The sequence below is a fragment of the Ranitomeya variabilis genome, chromosome 5 (assembly GCF_051348905.1).
Source record: "Ranitomeya variabilis isolate aRanVar5 chromosome 5, aRanVar5.hap1, whole genome shotgun sequence".
In the NCBI taxonomy this organism is placed as follows: domain Eukaryota; kingdom Metazoa; phylum Chordata; class Amphibia; order Anura; family Dendrobatidae; genus Ranitomeya; species Ranitomeya variabilis.
In genome coordinates this window covers 659433803-659456547 of record NC_135236.1, presented here as the reverse complement: position 1 = coordinate 659456547, position 22745 = coordinate 659433803, and the positions used below count along the sequence as shown (strand labels likewise).

At 41.8% G+C, this 22745-nt stretch overlaps 1 protein-coding gene across 2 annotated transcripts in view; it reads right to left on the bottom strand.

The window, feature by feature from the left end:
* The window catches only part of CCND2 (cyclin D2), a 559919-nt gene that overhangs the window by 8452 nt on the left and 528722 nt on the right, over window positions 1-22745 (bottom strand). For both annotated transcript variants that reach the window (XM_077266502.1, XM_077266501.1), the window contains one exon: window positions 17702-17850. In XM_077266502.1, coding sequence (XP_077122617.1) covers window positions 17702-17850 — 149 coding nt within the window. The remainder of the gene's footprint in view (window positions 1-17701; window positions 17851-22745) is intronic.

The following is a 22745-nucleotide window of genomic DNA, read 5'->3' as shown; positions in this document are numbered from 1 at the left end:
CGTTGAGACCCCAATGGACGATCCTTGTCTTCCCAGACATCATCTGTTGGGAGGACCCAATACGCATTGCAGCCAACTTTAATCCAACGTGTGTTTGGGCTTCAATGTTGTGTAAGGATCAGTCGTTGAGATCCCAATGGCAAATCATTCTCTTCCACGATCTCTTGGGGAAAGAGTCGAATGGACCCGATATACATTGGATTCTTAGCTTATACAACCCTTATCCGGCAGAAATGCCGGGGTTCGGCCAACATGCGTTGGGTCCTCAACATTGTGTTGGTAAAAACAATGTGGTTTGGAGACTACGTGCAGTCAGGGTCTTTAAAACCTTTTTAAGATATCTTAAGGCTTTTATAAGCTAGGACTTTAAAATTAGCTTTACATAACCCACCACCCTTCTAAACGCTCCCGGACATTGAATGCAGGTGTACGAAGCTCGGCCATTGCTATAAATGGAATCGGACGCCTTTAAAATCCATCTACACTCCAAAATCTAAAAGCAAATAATAGAGTTAAGATCCATCAGGCCGTTTAGGAAGGGAAGTAGAACAATGGCGCGTAATCCCAGCAGCGTCCAGTTATCATGAATCCATAGAAGGGGGGATTAGGTATTGTGCGCCTGACAAAATACTTGATATTGTATTGAGACTTGGTATAATCAGTCTCTTCCTGCAGAATCCTCTCATCTTTCCTAAGGACGGAGTATTCAGGCGCGCACACAAGACCTCACGTCCGCCACGTTCAGAAGCAGATTCCATTTTGCACCTAGAGAACCTAATTATGTGAAAACAAAAACTCCCGGGACTTTGGCAATTTTTTTTTTTTGTAACAAGATTCTTAACAATAAGAAGCAATTGCTTCAAAACTTCCTCAAATCCCCCCCCCCCCCCAACCTTTGTGATCACCCACTTTTTTTTTGTAAGCCGTTGGGGGTCCTGCGATGCCCTAAAGGCGATCTATGCCCTAAGGACAGGCAGGGAGTTGAAAGAGTTAAGCATCTGACATGTTTTGCATCAACTTTCATGGTACAAGATAAATGAGATTCCAGAGATTCTTCAGCATTATTTGCAACTAGAATGGATCTTGTGAACTAGCGTGGGAACGGTGCTGTGTGCACAGCTCCCCAGACTGCTAGTTTAACAAAGATTAGGCCATGGAAAACTCTGAAAAACCTGCTGCTTTCTCCTGTGTCTCCTGGATGAAGGAGAAACAATTTGCTAATGTGAGCTTTACAAAAAAAAAAATGCTTATATTGCAAAAATTCTCAAAATAACTAACTTTATGTTGGTAAAACATTTCTTAATTTAAAAACACATTTTTTTTTACAATTTTTTATAATATCTACAGTAATAGATATTTTTGTTCAAAAACCTTTTTTTAATTTAAAAATACTTTTTTACAATTTAAAGTGATTTTTATAAAAAAAAATGGTTATTGCAAAAATCTTAAAATAAGCAACTTTATGGTGGTAAAAAAAATGTAATTTAAAATGATTTTTTTGTGGTTAGCATATTACATACAGTACAGACCAAAAGTTTGGACACACCTTCTCATTTAAAGATTTTTCTGTATTTTCATGACTATGAAAATTGTACATTCACACTGAAGGCATCAAAACTATGAATTAACACATGTGGAATTGTATACTTAACAAAAAAGTGTGAAACAACTGAAATTATGTCTTATATTCTAGGTTCTTCAAAGTAGCCACCTTTTGCTTTGATGGCTGCTTTGCACACTCTTGGCATTCTCTTGATGAGAGAATAGAGGTAGTCAGTGGGAATGGTTTTCACTTCACAGGTGTGCCCTGTCAGGTTTAATAAGTGGGATATCTTGCCTTATAAATGGGGTTGGGACCATCAGTTGTGTTGTGCAGAAGTCTGGTGGATACACAGCTGATAGTCCTACTGAATAGACTGTTAGAATTTGTATTATGGCAAGAAAAAAGCAGCTAAGTAAAGAAAAACGAGTGGCCATCATTACTTTAAGAAATGAAGGGCAGTCAGTCCGAAAAATTGGGCAAACTTTGAAAGTGTCCCCAAGAGCAGTGGCAAAAACCATCAAGCGCTACAAAGAAACTGGCTCACATGAGGACCGCCCCAGGAAAGGAAGACCAAGAGTCACCTCTGCTTCTGAGGATAAGTTTATCCGAGTCACCAGCCTCAGAAATCGCATGTTAACAGCAGCTCAGATTAGAGACCAGGTCAATGCCACACAGAGTTCTAGCAGCAGACACATCTCTACAACAACTGTTAAGAGGAGACTTTGTACAGCAGGCCTTCATGGTAAAATAGCTGCTAGGAAACCACTGCTAAGGACAGGCAACAAACAGAAGAGACTTGTTTGGGCTAAAGAACCCAAGGAATGGACATTAGACCACTGGAAATCTGTGCTTTGGTCTGATGAGTGCAAATTTGAGATCTTTGGTTCCAACCACCGTGTCTTTGTGCGACGCAGAAAAGGTGAACGGATGGACTCTACATGCCTGGTTCCCACCGTGACGCATGGAGGAGGAGGTGTGATGGTGTGGGGGTGCTTTGCTGGTGACACTGTTGGGGATTTATTCAAAATTGAAGGCACACTGAACCAGCATGGCTACCACAGCATCTTGCAGCGGCATGCTATTCCATCCGGTTTGCGTTTAGTTGGACCATCATTTATTTTTCAACAGGACAATGACCCCAAACACACCTCCAGGCTGTGTAAGGGCTATTTGACCGAGAAGGAGAGTGATGGGGTGCTACGCCAGATGACCTGGCCTCCACAGTCACCAGACCTGAACCCAATCGAGATGGTTTGGGGCGAGCTGGACCGCAGAGTGAAGGCAAAAGGGCCAACAAGTGCTAAGCATCTCTGGGAACTGCTTCAAGATTGTTGGAAGACCATTCCCGGTGACTACCTCTTGAAGCTCATCAAGAGAATGCCAAGAGTGTGCAAAGGATTCATCAAAGCAAAAGGTGGCTATTTGAAGAACCTAGAATATAAGACATAATTTTAGTTGTTTCACACTTTTTTGTTAAGTACCGTATTTTTCGCTTTGTAAGACGCTCCGGATTATAAGACGCACCCCAAATTTTGAGGAGAAAAATAGGAAAAAACTTTTTTCAATAAATTGGTGGGGCGTCTTATAATCCATGCGTCTTATTACTTACCAGGGGTTGTGGCTGTGGTGGATCAGGGTCCCAGGGTCGTTGCTGGAGGCAGGAGTGGAGCATTGCTGCAGGCTGGGATGAGGGGGTCTGTAGGGGGCTCCTGTGCTGCAGGCTGGGATGAGGGGTCTGCAGGGGGGCTCCTGTGCTGCAAGCTGGGATGAGGGGTCTGCAGGGCTGTCTCCGATGCTGCAGGGCTGTCTCCGGTGCTGCGGGGGGCTCTGGCGACATTTTGTGAAAGGCCAGAGCCCCCGGCAGTTCGTCCATGCGTTCCTGTATGACTGACTCCGGGAAAATGGCCGCCGGAATCTCGAGAGATGAGATCTCAGCGCTGAAATCTCATCTCCCGAGATTCCGGCGGCCATTTTCCCGGAATTAGTCATACTGGAACGCATGGACGAACTGCCGGGGGGCTCTGGTCTTTCACAATATGTCGCCAGAGCCCCCCGCAGCACCGGAGTCTCCAGCATCACCCGGGGCAGCAGCGGACAACCCCGGCAGCGGCGGCGGACGATAGCAGCGGCGGGCGGTAGCGGCGGCGGACACCCCCTCTTCGCAGCCTGTAATGGTAAGCGGTATATCCGCTTTGTTAGACGCACCCACATTTCCCCCCCCAAATTTGGGGGAAATAAAGTGGTCTTACAAAGCGTAAAATACGGTATACAATTCCACATGTGTTAATTCATAGTTTTGATGCCTTCAGTGTGAATTTACAATTTTCATAGTCATGAAAATAGAGAAAAATCTTGAAATGAGAAGGTGTGTCCAAACTTTTGGTCTGTACTGTATATAGTTAAAACAATATATATATATATTCTTGTTCAAAAATACATTAAAATACGATAAAATTAATAAAGGGAAAAAAAGCTAACACTAAATAAAAATATAAGCAGTTCACAGTACCGGTATAGTCTCCATTTTACCATATTTGTATGTAAAGCTTACATAGGTCTTTGTGAACAAAAATATATATTTCTGTTTTATTTAGTGGTTAGCTTTTTTCCCCTTTACTTCATTTTATCAGAATTGTATGTCTTTGAACAAAATTATATATATTTCAGAATTTATAATTATAATTTTTCTTAATTGTTTCGCTTTTTTCCTTTTAACATATTTGTATGTTTTGTGAACAAAAATATATAATAGGTTTTATTTAGTGGTTAGCTCCCCCCCTCTTTATTTTATCATATTTGTTTGTTAGATTTTTTTTTTTTAATTAGATACAAAAATAGTGTAATTTTTTAAATTTATTGTTCTATATTCTTTTATTTTATCAGACTTCATTGATATATATTTAGATAATTCTTTGATCGTGAACGCTTGTGTCTATGCATACATAAGTGGCAAAATACACTGCTCGGTATTTCTGCATCTGTGTTGCCACCATCTTAACCACATGGGTCCACTGCATCCTGATAGTGCATTTGTTTGGAGGCCTAGGCAGGTAAGCATCTCTGCCTTTTTTGCTATTTTTCTGAATTTTTGGAGGATCTCTGAATCCTCTTTTTGTGCTAGTATTGGTCAAAAAAATAAAGGTTACACTAAAATACCACATCCTAGATATCTCTGAATGAAATATTCCAGTTGGAATTTTTTATTCATTGTATTGTGGAATGTGTTCAGAACAATAAACCATAACAATTATCAATGTAAATCAAAAAATATCCCATGGAGGTCTGGATTTGGAAGAATACTCAAAGTGGAAAATCACAGTACACACTGATCCAACTTCAGTGTGTGTGGCCTCCACGTGCCTGTATGACCTCCCTACTGTACAATACCTGGGCATGCTCCTGATGAGGCGGCAGATGGTCCCCTGAGGGATCTCCTCCCAGACCTTGACTAAAGCATCCGCCAACTCCTGGACAGTCTGTGGTGCAACGTGACGTTGGCGGATGGAGCGAGACATGATGTCCCAGATATGCTCAATCGGATTCAGGTCTGGGCCAGTCCATAGCTTCAATGCCTTCATCTTGCAGGAACTGCTGACACACTCCAGCCACATGAGGTCTGGCATTGTCCTGCATTAGGAGGAACCCAGGGCCAACCGCACCAGCATATGGTCTCACAAGGGGTCTGAGGATCTCATCTCGGTACCTAGTGGTAATCAGGCTTCCTCTGGCGAGCACATGGAGGGCTGTGCGGTCCTCCAAAGAAATGCCACCCGACACCATTACTGACCCACTACTAAACCGGTCATGCTGAAGGATTTTGCAGGCAGCAGATCGCTCTCCATGGCATCTCCAGACTCTGTCACATGTGCTCAGTGGGAACCTGATTTCATCTGTGAAGAGCACAGGGCGCCAGTAGCGAATTTGCCAATCCTGGTGTTCTGTGGCAAATGCCAAGCGTCCTGCACGGTGTTGGGCTGTGAGCACAACCCCCATCTGTGGACGTCGGACCATCAGACTATCCTCATGGCGTCCGTTTCTAACAGTTTGTACAGACACATGCACATTTGTGGCCTGCTGGAAGTCATTTTGCAGGGCTCTGGCAGTGCTCCTCCAGTTCCTCCTTGCACAAAGGCAGAGGTAGCGGTTCTGCTGCTGGGTTGTTGCCTCCTATGGCCCCCTCCACGTCTCCTGGTGTACTGGCCTGTCTCCTGGTAGCGCCTCCAGCCTCTGAACACTACACTGAAAGACACAGCAAACCTTCTTGCCACAGCTCGCATTGATGTGCCATCCTGGATGAGCTGCACTACCTGAGCCACTTGTGTGGGTTGTAGAGTCCGTCTCATGCTACCACGCGTTTGAAAGCACAACCAACATTCAAAAGTGGCCAAAACATCAGCCAGAAAGCATTGGCACTGAGATGTGGTCTGTGGTCCCCACCTGCAGAACCGCTCCTTTATTGAGGGTGTCTTGATAATTGCCAATAATTTCCATCTGCTGTCTATTCCATTTGCACAACAGCATGTGAAATTGATTGTCAAACAGTGTTGCTTCCTAAGTGGACAGTTTGATTTACTTGGAGTTAGATTCTGTTTAAGTGTTCCCTTTATTTTTTTTGAGCAGTGTAGTTTGTGACCTAGGCCATCTGTAAAATGACATTCTGGTAGTGGATTTTGTAGGTTTTAACCCTTACAGAAAATGCAAAAACAAATAAAAACTATGAAATCATTTTGTGACTTAAAGGGTTATTTAAAAAAAACCCCTAAGTTACACCCTATGAAACAGATAAGGTATAACTTTTGGTGAGGTATAACCCTTTAAAGCGGTCATATAAAAATGGTTGGCGTGACCAGTTTACTGAAGACCTACAGTATCTATGTAAGTGTAAAGAATTGGACTTGTTTTAGGGGCAGACATACCGTTGGTGCAACCTGTGTAGGGTACAGGGGTCGGAGAGATAAAGGGACCCGCTTTAGTCTTCAAAGCAGCAGGAAGCTTCTGTCACAGACACGTAAAGGGGCCCATGTACTGTTCTTGCACAGGGGCCCTCCACTCACTCGTCTATATAAGGGGCTGCCATACTACAATAGCCACAAATATTAAAGGGGTCATACCATAAGGACAATCCCTGTCCATACACCCTACAAGGGTGTAGACTCAGGATATCCGTCTTAATGGCTTCCATAATATACTACATTTGATTAGTAGCAGGCAACATCTTCTCAAAAGCCAGGCTTAAAATGATAATTAAGAATCACTCTGAGGGATCACATCTTTGGAAAAATTATTAATTGTGGTACGGAAATTGTAGACTTTTTTTTCCCCTACTGAATTTACAAAGAAAGTTGGGTAACAAAAAAAAAGTTGGATGACATAAAAAAGTTGGGTAACAAAACAAAAGGTCGAGTAACAAAAAACAGTTGGGTAATAAAAAAAAAAAAAATGTTGGGTAACATAAAAAAGGTTGGGTAACAAAAAATAGTTGGGTAACAAAAAAGGTTGGGTAACAAAAAAAATCTTGGGGAGCAGTCCAACTTTGTGAAGTAGTTTGTCAATCAATATTTATATAAAATAATTATTTTTTTTTCAATGTTCATTGAAAATACATCCTCAACTGTAAATCTATGGAAACTTAATGTGCCTGATAAGAATCGTAGACTCTTAGTAATAATCCATAATATTAGTTAACGTTTTTTAAATGTGTCACAATTTTGGTAAATTTGTGTTTTTCACGTACTGGGCGAGCAGAATGTCGTTCTAATAAAGGCATGACAAATAATTTCTGTGGTGGAACAAAAACTCACTTTCCATATGGAAAGACAGGAAACAGTCAGCATGAGTTGTGTTGGAATTTTTAATTGCCAATGTATCACGGTTCACAATTTCATTCCTCCCACACACACGTTAATCAGAGAGCTTAGTCTTGCCCACCAGCTGACTTGTCGCACATCCAGCACCGGTGGCTCATACCGTAAATGCCTTTCCTCAATGACTTATTTCCTTGTGAAATGCCAGTGGTTGTTTTTTTTTCGACGTGTTTAATGTGGTTGTGGCCTGATCTACATTTTTTTAAGCCAAAAACATGTGAGTGTGAAACAAGCACAAACTCCGAGCACTGTGAGCAGGCCGAGAAAAATGTTCTTTATTTCTATAACCATATTCATAGACTGAGTGAAGAATATGTCCAACCTAAAAAATCCACTTTCAAATACTCAAAAGAGCTTGTTCAGGCATTATATGAACAGCCTAATTTTTTATGTTTTAGAGGACCTAAGTGTTTAGTTTTTGAGCTTATTTTATTCCCGCTTCTCCCCTGAGTATTCCATATTTTTATTTTTTTAAATCTGCCATATGATTCCAGAGATATGGACATTTTTTTGATTTAGTGCCAATTTTTATTGTCTTTACCAAAGGTTGCGGTTCACACAGTGTTCCTTGGGGGCGTATCTAAGCTGCTTTGCATAGTTACCCTTTGAGAAACGCCTATTTGGCAAAGACCATATTAATTAGCACAAAATAAAAAGGAGCAGAACTCTGGAACCGTATGAAGGATTAGAAAAAACCTGTATACTCAGGAGATCATCAGGAATAAAACAAGAGCAAAAACTGAACACTTGACCCAGTGACAGGCCATCTTTAAAGGGTGCTTTTTAAGACTTAATTTCCTCTGTGGTGGCACTGCAGAAGAATTGAAGAGTTACTACCAGGTTCCTTCATAAATTACAGCTGATCAAGGAGAACCCAACAGCCAAACAACCTGTAATCATCTCATTTTTGGGGGATACTGCCTAATTAAAAGTAACTGTAAAAATTAGATTTTGGAAAAATGTACTCAAATCATTGATACTATAAATTATTAAATTCATTGTCCTTGCTTAAGTAATTTCCAAAGAGATCCTCTGGGCATTTCAAATGCTAACCTGGTCTCCACTTCCTCATGGACACCATCTACCCAATACAGGACTCCTGTACCAAAAGATGGTGGGGCTTATGGAAATCCTGGATGGGTAGGGGAGCTCTAGGGATAAGTTGTGGGCAGGACTTAAAATTTCCCCGAAAATGTGGTCAACTATACTTCTTGGTCTCATTTCGACACACCGGAAATGGTCTCTTGGCCAATCAATGGTTGAGATGAGTCTACGCTGACGCCAGTGATTGTCTGACAGAGCATTTCCAGCCATTTCTGGTGTGTCGAGACGGAAACATGGTGTCAACAAGGATGTTTCTCCAGAACTCCCAATCGGAAGAGTAACTGGGGATGATGGCACGTAGGCAGAGATAGCCACAGACACTGGAACTGGACCAGTGGGGTGGTCATCACACCAGAACTAAAAAAGGAACTACATTCTGAAAAATATTTAAAGGGTGCCACCTCCATCCCAAAAAAGGTGGAGGAGTTACCAGTAACATCCAATCAAGTTTCCGAATATTTTCCAAAGAACTTTAGAAGAGAGAGAACTGGAATCAGATTGGTTGCGTTGGCCATTTCTTTCCCCACATTTACGTAAACCCAGAGGGCGGCCTCAATCTACTAATCTGGATTATGTCATTACATAGCGGGTATTTTAAGCAACAAGTGATCATCTCAGATGGAAAAGTCCAGATTGTGTCGCCCTGTGTTCCCCTGTGGCAGGCAAAGAGGGTTAGACAAAGTGCATGGGAAATGCTACGAGGCTTCAATATCCTGTTCTAAGATCACAAGGAAACCATGCGGCAGGGCTGTGAAGCGGGGAATGTGATTTGCTTTCTCCTGACATTCTCAAATTACTGCTAAGTGCTCTATTATTTCCCCATATCACAGAGGCTCTGAAGTGCCGGGGTAACATTGTTCACCTCATTTTACTGCCTCCGGCGGTGGAGAATGGATTCAAAGAAAATCGGTCCCAATTAATTCAAACTAAAAAGTCCCAAAAAGACATTGTACCATGCACCTGTTAGTATCTGATTTAATGTCCACACTTTTTTTTTTTTTTATCCAAATCGGTTCAAATTCAAAGCTTCATATATATTTTTGGACAGTCTGAGATTTGTTTTTATGATACAGAGATGCAAATCCCTTATAATAGACATTTTTACACCAGACGCCACTAGAATGAGCTCACTGCATACTGTTAAGGGGAATCTGTCACCAGGTTTTTTTTGCTATATAATCTAAGATCAGCATGATATAAGGGCAGAGACCCAGCGATGTGTCGCTTACTAGGCTGTGTTTTACCGTTTCAATAAAATCAGTGTTTTATCAGCAAGAGATTATCGCTACAGGACTAGGTGTCTCGTGTCCCCTGGTCTAACCACGCCCCCTGGTCCAACCACGCCCCCAAAACCGATTGGCAGCTGTCAATATACAGTGTACACAGAGAGCAGCCAGAGTTCAACATTCCGAGATGTGAATCAGAAAAAACAGTGATTCTATCACAACTGCTGCATGCAGTAAATTAAGTAACACATCGCTGGAATCAGGATTTTGTCCCTACATCATGCTGCTGTCAAAAATAAAATATTATAATAATAATATTAATATTAAAATTATATATATTTAATCGAATATCTTCATATTTGATTAATATTTAACTTTATATGAGATTTAGAATATTTATTTGCTATCGAATATCTTTCTCTGACATCTATGTAATATCTATTTAATAAATAACATTTTATATCTAATATCTATCAGATCTCTAATGCCTCTATTTGATAATGTCCATTATCTATGTGACATCCATCTAATATATATTTGAGGTCAAATTTCTATCTACCTAATATTTAACCGATAATATTATTATTATTCATCATTATAGCGCCATTTATTCCATGGCGCCAATATTATAATATTACTTATTATAGCGCCATATCTATGTGATATCCATTTCTGATATCGAAAATGTATCGGATATCATAATATGCATCAATTTAATATCCATCTGACGTGAACTTGTATGTCCGCCATATCTATCCACAATCACACACAAGGTTAAAAAAAAAAAATAAATTAAAAATATAAAAAAATAAATAAATAAAAAATAGATGTCGAGCCATATCCACAAAGCCCTATTTATATGCATATGTCCTGCAGATATTTCTATGGAAGACAGAGCGAGATGTTCAGGCGGAGGAAACCTGAATGCATCTTTAAGATGATTAATTAAACACTCCGGTTTCTTGAACCAAGCCATCTGGGGTCCTGTATTTAGCCTCTGCCAAAAAGCTAATTATGCTAAAAATAAAACTAAAAGTTTATCTGGATACAAATCTCTGCTGCTTGTAATAAATGCTCTTTGTCAGCGCAGAGAGAAGGCATCTGCTGTCCTTGTCATAGGGACAAGCATCAAACCCGATGATTGTAGCACGCTAGTAGATCATGGGGCGGAAACAAAAGTATGTGTACTGCCGCTCATTAGTTGGGGCCCTTACTTCCTCTGCTTGTTGGCTCCGTCACAAGCCGTGCACCCTTCTCTGGACTTATGAATGGGGACGACGGAACTCCAACATCAGACTGCAGCGTATCTGCATCACCCCATTGTAACCACACACGCAAAACACTCACTGGGGAACAAAAAGCTGAATGAACTTGGAGCAGCTGCCAAATCAGGCAAAAAACAACTTAGGAAACTATCTCATTATCCCTTTTCTCTCCGGGCTATGCTGTATGATGTTTCCTTGCATACAAAATACGACCCGACACCAGTGGCAATATACAGGGGCCTTTAAAAATGGCAGCTTGCTTATGCCACCCACTGATTATATTAAGGGCTTCCATTTCTGACTCCTTACGTATGGATTTTATATTATTTTCTTTATGTGTCCCATAATTCAAGCCAATATACTGTATACGAATAAATTCCTTTAATCTGCCAGGTGGCTCATTGAAATTTGTTGAAAAGGACCCAATTCAGATCTATTTTGGGGATTTAAAGGGGAATTTTTACTTGCCACTAATATGTAATATTTATACTACACCTAAATGCCGCCATTCTCCTGAATCTGGCACCGTTTTTCTTTTGTTCCTGTGCCTCTCAGTTACGGAGATATCACCCTATATTCCCTGTATGTAAATGTAGTCTTTTAAAGTCCAGAGGGCGTGGACTTCAAAAAAATTGGAAAAGCTGGCGACCACGCCCACCTAAATAGAGGGAAGAAGAGGCCATATCTCAGGAACCAAGAGGGGCAAGAACAAAAGAAAAACCACGCCGGATTCAGGAGAACAGCGGCAATTACATCACATAATAAAAATTGCATATTTAGGTTTTCTTTAAAGCCCAAAAATGGACCCAAACCAGGTTGTTTTCAGCAGGATTTTCATAAATCCTGCCATTTTTTCTCAGGTCTGTCCTAACAGTCAAGAGAAAGTCCCTACTAGTTTCTCTATATTTATCCAATATGGAGATACAATTATCAGAACGGTCTAAAAATGAAAACATTCCTTGATGCCTATGTCAGCCAATCGCAGGGCAGCTTTAATTTTCCAAGATCCGTTTAGGAAGTGACAGCTGGGCTCTGATTGGTTCCTATGGCCGTTTTGATTAATGAGGCCTAGTAAATGTAGATGGTTTATATGTATATTTTTCCTATGCCTGGCAGCGTCTCTATTTTAAGTAGTAATAAGGGGCAGCCCATACAAATTTACCCTTTGTTCCCCTGCATAAATAGCTCTGAAGGGGGCCTTTATACAAAACTGTGTGGAAAAGGCCACATCTAGGAAGTGATCTGTTGGATGTGACAACAGAAGATCACGCTGGACCACGGAGACCAGATGTGGTAATTCAATACCTGTTGCTAGGCAACAACCTGGCATTCGAGGCCTAAGAGGGCACAGTTTGGGCTCACCATACGTATCCATGGGTTTCCATGAGGGATAGATGGCATCAAAATCGCAAATAAGTGTGGTCATGACCGTCCATGGGTGGACATATCATTGCGGCCACACAGGGACCCCCAAGGGGAAAGGGATCCAATTTCCACCTCCAAAGCAGGTGGAATTGTGCATTATGATGAGCTATTGGACTGCAAAGGGCCCATACACTGTTCTTACACAGGGGCCCGCTTCTCTGTGGCCGCCAGTCGATTTCGCAGCACAACATTGTGAGGTCGCCATGTTGTCCTAGCCTAAAAAGAGCATCGTGGAGGGCCCAGAGAGGCAGCGACACGGTTAATTAGTTTCTTCCTTTTTCTTCCTCTCCGCTCTCTCTTGCGGAAAGGAGTCTCTTGAAAGATCAGCAGCTGACTCTATTTAAGCCCCCCTATGAGTCAGTAATACAGTATGCCGTTCTGTTCCAATAAAACCCCGCCGCCGCACAACTACTTCTCTCCAAAGAAATGTCCGAGACGCATCCAATACATTCAGCCTAGCAACACGCAGGTAAATAGGGGTCGCAGGCGTCGTCTCACACGGTAATTCCTAGATCTTACAATGGTTGGGGGTTGAGGGGTGTGTGTATGGGGGGGAGGGGTGGAGGTAATAACCACCAAAGCCACTACAACATTCATGTTACTGCTGACGGTAACATTGGGTTGGCCATTTTCAATGAGTCATTGACAGGAAGCCGCCCACACTGCGATTATTCTCCGCAGCTCCAATGTGTGCAAAAAAAAGCCCTCCCAAAAAAACAAGAAAACCCTATATACCACAGCAGAATGGCAAAACATACCAGAATTTCCAGGAGTCCGGGACCACCGCTATGTGCTAAACCTTTTAGAATTTAAAGAACTTATTCATTCATAAAAGAACAATGTAGAGAAAATTGATTTACAAATAAAAAAAATATATATAGATGATATCCTGTTTTAGTTACCTGACTGCTGCTGCGAAAAACGGGACATTATTGATTTCACAGGATTTGCCAACACCGGAGCAAGGAATGTTACAGCATCCCTTTCCTAAATTTTTGGGTCACGGTGTGCACCCATCTAAGGGGTTTGTTTGCCAGACTATCGTGACAGGGGGGCAACCAAGTGTTTACCCCGCAGTGGCCCAGGCATTCAGACAAACTGCCCACCACTATATGTTCTGGCATATAGTGGAGGGTCCCAAGCTGGCCCTAAAAAGGCGATAAGTGATTGTTCGATTGTAAACAGGCCGCGATCGCCATGTAAGCATGCAAATCTACTCGTTCATCGAGTGAGCGGATGGTTTATGGTGGCATAAGAATCAATCATTGTCGGCAGCACATCGCCTGATGTAAAAGGGGGATGTGCTCCCCGGCACATGTTATATGGGGACAGACAGGTCTTATCCACACTCCACATAGTATTTGTCAACCAGTGTGAATGGGCCAGTAAATTAGTGCAGATTGATTTACAGATAATCAGTGTTCATTTTTCTTTATACCTGTAAAGGCCACCATTGTCCTAAATCTAGCGTTATTTATTTATTTTTTTTATTTTTTTATTTTTTTTTTAATTCCTGCACCTTTCCATTCCTGACGAAGTAGCCTCTTCCCCCTGCATATAAAAAGGTATTATTTTTAGGCAAATGGGCCTAAAAATTATCATATATAAAATATATATATATATATATATATATATATTTTTTTTTTTATCATAATTTGTAGACCCTTTTGCCTAAAAATAATAGCTTTATATGCAGGGAGGAAGGGGTGCCACACCCTCAGAGACATAGAGGCGCAGGAACAAAAGAAAAACACCACCGGATTGTGGAAAACAATGGCATTTACACTCCCTGGAATCAGAATAATTGTGCTTTTAAAAGGGAAAATCCTAGTCTAAATTCTGAATTCTCGAGCTAGGGTAGTATCCGTTTTACTACACCATGGTACAACGGATGGATTTCCCCTTTAAACAGGATACATTTTGTGTCTAAAAACCAAGAACAATAGTAAGTTCCGGCCCTTTAATAGAATAGAAGAATTCTCCGAGAAGCAACATCATCCCCGGCCTCTGGAGAAAACTTTGAAGGACTTTTTCAAAGTCAGAAGATCCTTGATAATGTAAGCCAGGCGAGGGACATTTTTTCCCCTGCTGCCAGCCGCGTTGCACCAATATAGACTTTTACCTCGCATGAACCGCGCTGTCTTCAGTCTTATGACAGATACAGTATTCAAAAAAGCAATACAAACAATTAGGGAGTCAGCCCATCCCAAGAATGAGGGGAATTTAACATCTCGCGGTGGTGAGAACTTCAATATGATTTTATTTATTTTCCCCCCGAGGATTTCTTCATGCCAGTTCCTGACACGTTGGGAGTGATAACCTACTTACTACCAATGTTTCTAGGAAATGACTGTGGTACACAGATCTGAGAATTTTATTTCATTTATGTCGATCCCTTTATTTCAGACTTAAAGGGAATGTCTTATATGGTTGAAAATGGGGGAGGTTATCGCCAATTTATAAGACTCCATGGAGTCACTGCACCTCGGCTACATCTGGCGATATCAACAGTTAGACCTCTGCTAATTAGAAGGTCTGATGGGACAACCCCTTCAAAGTGCTATTCTAATCTTTGAAAGTAATGGCATAATGCCATCAATTTGTGATTAGTGGATTTCTGACCTCCGGGACCACCACAGATCCTATGGATGAACAGGTCATAGCGCTGCCTTCACTTTCCTGGATATGCAGAGTCTTAAATCCACTCTGGTCCCTTCAATCTCAGGATCGGTGATAGTCCAGAAGATCACCCATCCACCACCTATCATAAAACAATAGCATATTATAGCAATGTGCCATCATCCCTTTGTGAAATGGGAAAACCCCTTTAAAGAGGAGCCGTCACCATGTCAAAAGTGACCAATTGATGCCATTTTATTCCTATTGTTCCCCCGAGTATCCTGTTTTTTATAACTCTGTCATACAGTTCCAGAGACATGGGCCTTTTTGTTTAGTGCTAATTTTTATGGTCTTTACAAAGTGGGCACGGCTTTCAGAATCCTCTGGGGCGTGTCTTTAGAATACACTGAGCCACACCTCCTTAGTAAAGACCATAAAAAATTAGCACTAATGGCTCATATCTCTGGAACTGTATGGCAGATTTTAGAGACATTATACTCTTAGGAGCAGTGGGAATAAAATAGCAAAATTTAGCCAATTTTGACCTGTTAACAGTTAACCTTTAAAGCCTAACTCTACTATATAAAAAAAATTCTTGTGTCTGTATCCAACCCCCAACATCTCACACTTATAGGGCTCCAAGAAGCTTAGATTCAAGGAGGGTTTTTTTTTGTTGTTTTTTTTTTACATGTGACATGGAGGGAACAAGGTGGAAAACCGGTTACCTTTTGCTTCCCTCAAATTATCACAATAGTTGGAAGAACCATTGGAAGACACTGCTTAGCCTATAAGATTTCCTAAGCCAGCTGACTGTCTCCAAAACTGGAGACATATTACCTTGTTGAGTAATCTAGTAATCTGTGTGGCACCATCAAGGAGCAAGAACCCTGAAAACAGTTGTTTGCGGATTGTTGATTCCTTGCAGGAGACTCTGGTTTGGCTTTTGACTTTAGGCATCTTGTCAAGCTCTCTGAAGTTGTAAGCCTTTGACTTCCAACAGATGACATTAGATAAATAGCTTTCTTCCTTCTGGAAAAGAGCTAATTTCCCTACTTATTTCCTGGAATAGGTGGCTCCATACCACAACTGGTAATCTCTAGGAGGAAAAGCATCACCCACCCATAGACCTCCTAGCTAGAGTTGTGCAAAATGATACGAAAGACCTAGTCCATCGGTCATGTCATCTTTGACCGTTGAATGGGAGTTGTGAGAACCGTCTCTTATCTGATGGTATCCGTGGCTCCTTTTAATTTGATGGCCAAGCACGACGTCACATGTGTGTCATGACACAATGACGACATCGTACCAGGCCAGGTACTCAAAAGAAGGGTCTTGCATATCGGGAGCTATGAGACGGTTCTCAGGTCTACGATACAGCGGTCACAGATTACTGAATTGGCCGATAGACCACACCAACTCTACAGCTAACCCTTGTATGATTGACTGCCACTTTGCTTATCGACTTTAGGTCTGGTTCACATGGAAGACCTGGGACAACCACCAGGTCTGCTGACATAAGCCAAGTGCCTCACAGGCATATATGAGGCAGTTAGATCAGGACACCAGGCGGTTGGGCTGGTTCTTCTGATCTGAACACAGTCCATATTTCGCAGACGTGTGAAACGGGCCTTACCAATCTATCATAATAATAGAGAGCCATGAAATCAATTGCATTTCACTTTTTTATTCCTTTTTTTTTTTTTCAGAATCCTGACAACTCCTTTAAAGAAAGATTATATTTCCAACTGGTCATTTTCTCAGGCAGCCTTCACAGGATATAGACTAATTTGTGGGGAATGTCCTGAGTGTGAATCATACAATCTTGATGGTGGATTTTTTTTTTTATCAAGTCTTAATAATAATAATAAAAAAAATTCCAAAAATTATCTGATTAATACAAAAAATATCAAAATGAATAGCAGGTAAAGTTCAACACCCGAAAGAGTGTAGGAGGAAGCCAGGACGTGGAACAAACACCCTCGTTCACAGCCTTTCGTAGAGTTACCGCACCATATACATTATAGGAGGACCAGAAATACTCATCCTACAAGTTAATGAGCCATTTCCTTCTATTTGAACTTCTTCTAAAAGGAGCGGTTTGCCAATTCCAAAAGGGAAGGGGGTCATCTAAAATTAGGAAGGACTGTAAACAAAACTGCATTGTGGGAATCGAAGAGGCTGCTGTTGAAGGGTCAGATCTGTATAATTGTAGTTTAAGGGGGTTGTCCACCTTTTGGGGCCATTTTTTTACTGAAATGTTAGGGTATGTATTTTGGGCTAAATATTTTTGTAACTAGGTTTTGTCAAAAAATTTGCACCATTTGCTTTCTCCGGATGTGAAATTCTAAAAACATTCATGCATGCAATTTTAGGAGCCCAGCTTCTAATTTGTCTGATGTTCCCCTTTAAGCTTTTGTTTGCCCAGGAGACAGTCTTCGCAAGGCTGGAATACCAGGCAGCTGCTTGGTGCCAAATGACAAATGCTCTTTTAAGGGCATTGATCCAGCAGCACAAAATACCGCACAACTCCAAAGACTCAATCAAAAGTGGCAAAAATCAATCCCTGACAGCAGCTGCAGATCCAATATGGAGGCTGAAAGAAAATTCCAGACCCCCCTTTTTTTTTGGGCTCATGTTAATATTTTTGCTACTCACCACATCTGTGTTAGTGATCTTAGCCAAGTGCTCCGTCAGACTATCTCCGGAGAGGTCGCTTTCTGCGTCGTCCAACTGCAGCCCGCAAATTGCGGCTCCCACGCTTCCAGTCGCTATCATAGATGGTGGGTAGAGGGCGAAGTTAAAATCTGCAAACAGCAGGACAAAAAAAAAAAAAAGTCAGGAAACGGTAAGGATTATCCACAGAAGAGCTGAGCTTTACTTATTTTTGTAGCAGAGCTGAGGAAGTTTGTGACTAAATATCTTTTAAGAGAACCTGTTACCACATCGATTTTTTTTGCTTTTATTTTGTTCCTGCTATTCATATATTCAGTTTTGTTTTAAATCCACCATATGGTTGGTTCATAAAAAAAAAAAAAAAAGCATGGCTTAAGAGATCCTCTGGGGCGTGTCTTTAGGCTGCTCTGCATAATTACCCTATAAACCACACCCCCTTATAAAGACCATAAAATTATTAAGGAATAAAAAGGCACATTTTAAAATCTGCCAAAAGGGCCTCTTCACTTAGTACTACTTTAATGGCCTTTACTAAAAAAAGCGTGGCACAAGGGATCCTCTGGGGCGTGTCTTTGGGCTGCTCTGCATAATTACCCTCTAAACCACACTCCTTTATAAAGACCATAAAATTATTACAGAATAAAAAGGCACATTTTAAAATCTGCCATAAGACCTCTTTACTTAGTACTACTTTTATGGCCTTTACCAAAATAGCGTGGCACAAGGGATCCTCTGGGACGTATTTTTAGGCTGCTCTGAATAATTACCTTATAAAGACCATAAAATTATTACGGAATAAAAAGGCTCATTTTAAAAATTGGCCATATGTGAAACTTCATCTAGTACTACTATTATGGTCTTTAAAAAAAAAAAAAAGTGCAGCACAAGGGATCCTCTGGGGCGTGTCTTCAGGCTGCTATGCATAATTACCCTATAAACCACACCCCCTTATCAAGACTTTAAAATGATCACTGAACAAAAAGGCTCATATCTCTGGAACTATATGACGGATGTTAAAAAAACAAAAACCAAAATACTCAGGAGAGCAATGGGAATACAATAAGAGCTAACACTTTTGACCTGGTGACAGGTTCTCTTTAAAAGAATGTCCCAAACTTAAGGTCTGAAAAATTGATTAGTATTTTAGAAAAACCCCTTAAATTAGTGCCGTTTTTATTTTTTTTTTCATATAGTCAGTCAAAAATCTCAGGTATTAGGATTATTTTGGGCCTATTGTTTTATGGAAAAGCTGTTGTTGATTGCCTGTCCTTGAGATAGCCAGAGGGGAATGTGGACATGGTAACTGTCAAACTTGAAATATTCAGCTCTGCTACATCTTAAGAAAAAAAAAAAAAGATTTTAAATACGTTACAGCTTTTCTTACTTATAGGAATATTCATGTTACACGAGAACGAGTGCGCCAGCGTCGACAGCTGCCAAATGCAATGCGTCCTAGGATATGTAACTCGTACGCTGTAATTCTTGTCTGGCATAATAGAGTCACAGTGCCTATGCCAGCCAGCTCTGCTGTAGGTCCCACTCCACGTGTGGTCACAAGAGACCCCGAAAAGAGGTCCAATCACCTAGTTATCCTCCTTAATGTCATTCAGAATGCAAATGAGACAGCAAACGAATGGCAAGAGGCCCAGAGTGACCTGGAGGGTGGGGAGGGGGATCAACATTCACTGTTCTCCTTGCGCTAACCTCTCGAAAGCAAAGCGCCATAAACTCAGCCATCAAAAGCTCACACATGCCTCAGCCGTGAGGGACAATTTGCATCAGCGGCCTCAATTTTTAGCATATTAATTAACTGCTGTAAAAAGGGCGGCAAGTGTCTTGGAGTGCAGCCGCCATTGTGAAGTGTCCTCCTAACCCCCCTGCTATTGAGTCATGTCTGAGACCTTCATATAATACAAAAAGACAATGGATTTTTTTTCTCTCCTCTATGGGGGGTGAAGTTTTATTACCCAGCACCGTCTAAGACCCCGGGAAATAGTAAAAATCCATATCTATACACATTTTTTCCAGCCTAATAGACAGGAGGAGGTGTACAGGTACAAAAACATAGGCCTCGTTGCCCATAGCAACGAAACGCCATGTTTTTAGGTTTAGACCTGCGTTCAAATTAGTTGCTATGGTTGACAAGTCCATTTTTTTTTTTAAGATATGGTTATTTTTACAAGTTTTCCCAATTTTGGAAAAAAAAAAATGATGTGTGGTTTATGTAAACCTCACCCAAAAATGTGCCCACCTTTAGGGATGTGTGGGGGACACAGTCCAGTTTTGGGTCTGGAAAGTAGTATAAATCTATACTGGGCCATGTTTTTCTGGCCTACCCCTATTATTGCGGATGGCAGGACGTAATTTAGTACAAAAATAAAGGCCCTGTTGCCAATAGCAACCAAACGCCATGTTTTTAAATGCATACGAGCACACACTGGTGTTATTACTGTAGGCAGGGGGAGGTAACAAGGACAAAAACATAGGCCACGTTGCCAATGGTAACCAGACATCGTCCATTTTGAAAAAAGTGGAGAATTCTAATTGGTGACTATATAAGCTCTTATTTTTTGGGGCCCGATTCTTGGCTACATTCATACTTGACAACAATCCAAATTTCGATAAGTCATTGGGGTGAAACATTTGCCATAAAACGGCGTTCCTGGGTGTGGACTGATTGTCCTAATTCCAGGCATTAAATGTATGCATATTATACATTGGGTGGACCGTAAAGTACTGCTGTGTTTTTTTTTGTTCTTTTTTCAAAGTGAAAACCTCCGTAGCCAATATATGTGGTGACGGTGCACAAAGCTGAACAGAATTTACCGTAGATTTTGGTTAACAGTTCATATGTGTGATATTTCTCAGTATTCCAGGAATAAGAAAACTCATGACTCATAGATCTTCGCTTTGCTTAGTAGGCCGAGTGCTAACTCCGAATTGTGCAAGGTATGAATTTGGCCAACGCCGAGCCCCACCTTTCCTTTTTAAGAAAAAAAAAAAATGATGAGGGACAATATAAATGCAAAAAAATTAAACTGCAGAAGCTCCTGCCAATAGGCCTATTCCGGGTCTGAAATATGGAAAAGCAAATGCCTATATTAAGGGTTCAAAATGGCCCTAGCTTCTGCCAGACAGTAGTGTTCAGAACTAAGCCACATGCAAGTGGCATACATACATTTTTACCCATTTCTTTTAAGTTGGGGATCACAGTTTTGTAAAAAATTAAAAAAAGGCATTTTTATGCATCATCATCATCATCATCATCATCACACTCTGTATCTACTGCATATGTTAAATTACAGTGACATCACTGCTTTATCGATATCGGACACATTTTATTGCAAGAGTGACATCTTCACTACTTAATATATAATGCTGTATACTGTATTACCGTGACACCGCCACTGTCCAGTTGTACTCCATATTGTACTGGAGTGACACCACCACTGTCAGTTATATTCCATATTGTGCTGGACAGATATCACTACTCTGAAAATATAAACATAATGTACTGTAGAGACCTTACCAATCTCCATATACTACACGTATAATAGTGAGGAGTGACATCACCACTGTATTACAGTGACATCACTGATCTCTCCATACACCACATATTGTATACTAGATGATGGCCCGATTCGAATGCATCGGGTATTCTAGAATATGTATAGTAGTATATAGCACAGCCCACGCAGTATATAACACAGGGCACATAGTATATTGCCCAGCCAGGTAGTATATAGCAGAGGCCACGTAGTATATAGCAGAGGCCACGCAGTATATAGCAGAGGCCACGTAGTATATAACACAGAGACGTATGTAACACAGCCCAAGTAGTATGGCAGCTTTCTGGAGACCGTCCCCGGCCCGTCCGTCCATGAGAGGAGCAGATGTACGGCCGGTGGTGAGAGCGGCGGAGGCACCATCTCCGGCAGTGCAGGAGCAGCACACGGCCCGCGCCTAACAATAACAGGACACGTGTGTAGATGACGGAGATGCCGAGGGCCCGGCCGGGAGTGTGGCTCACACGGGGCGCCCTGCAGGAGTCCATAGTGCTGGCACATGGGCTGGCTCCGAAGAGCTGTTCACGTGCGGGGTGATAGTCCGCCCTTCCTGTAGTCCGGCACGGAGGCCGTTGCTGGCGGAGGACATCGTGGCTGCTCCCAGGAGTGTGCGGAGCCCCGGGCACAGGTCAGATGATAGCGGCCGCTGTGATCTCCCCGTTGTATTTCCATGTCCCGCAATGTGAGCTCTCGCTGCTTCCTCCCCATTATAACCTCGTGCACCATGTGCGAGTCTCGTGTCAGCAGTGAAGCACGCAGGGGGCACTGACGGGGGGGGAGTAGGGAGGGACTAATCGGACTGTGCCCGTCGCTGATTGGTCGCGGCAGCCATGACAGGCAGCTGGCGCGACCAATCAGCGACGCGGGATTTCCGTGACGGAAGTTGCTGACAGAAAGCCGGAAGTACCCCTTAGACAATTATATATAGAGAGGAGGAGTGACATCACCACTATCCCGATATACCACATTATATAGGAGGAGTGACATCACCACTCTCCCGATATACCACATATTATATAGGAGTGACATCACCACTGTATTACAGTGACATCACCACTCTCCCGATATACCACATTATATAGGAGGAGTGACATCACCACTGTATTACAGTGACATCACTGATATCTCCATACACCACATATTGTATAGGAGGAGTGACATCACCACTCTCCCGATACACCACATATTGTATAGTGGGAGTGATAGTGACATCACCACTCTCCCGATACACCACATATTGTATAGGAGGAGTGACATCACCACTCTCCCGATACACCACATATTGTATAGGGGTAGTGATAGTGACATCACCACTCTCCCGATACACCACATATTGTATAGGGGGAGTGACATCACCACTCTCCCGATACACCACATATTGTATAGGGGTAGTGATAGTGACATCACCACTCTCCCGATACACCACATATTGTATAGGAGGAGTGACATCACTCTCCTGA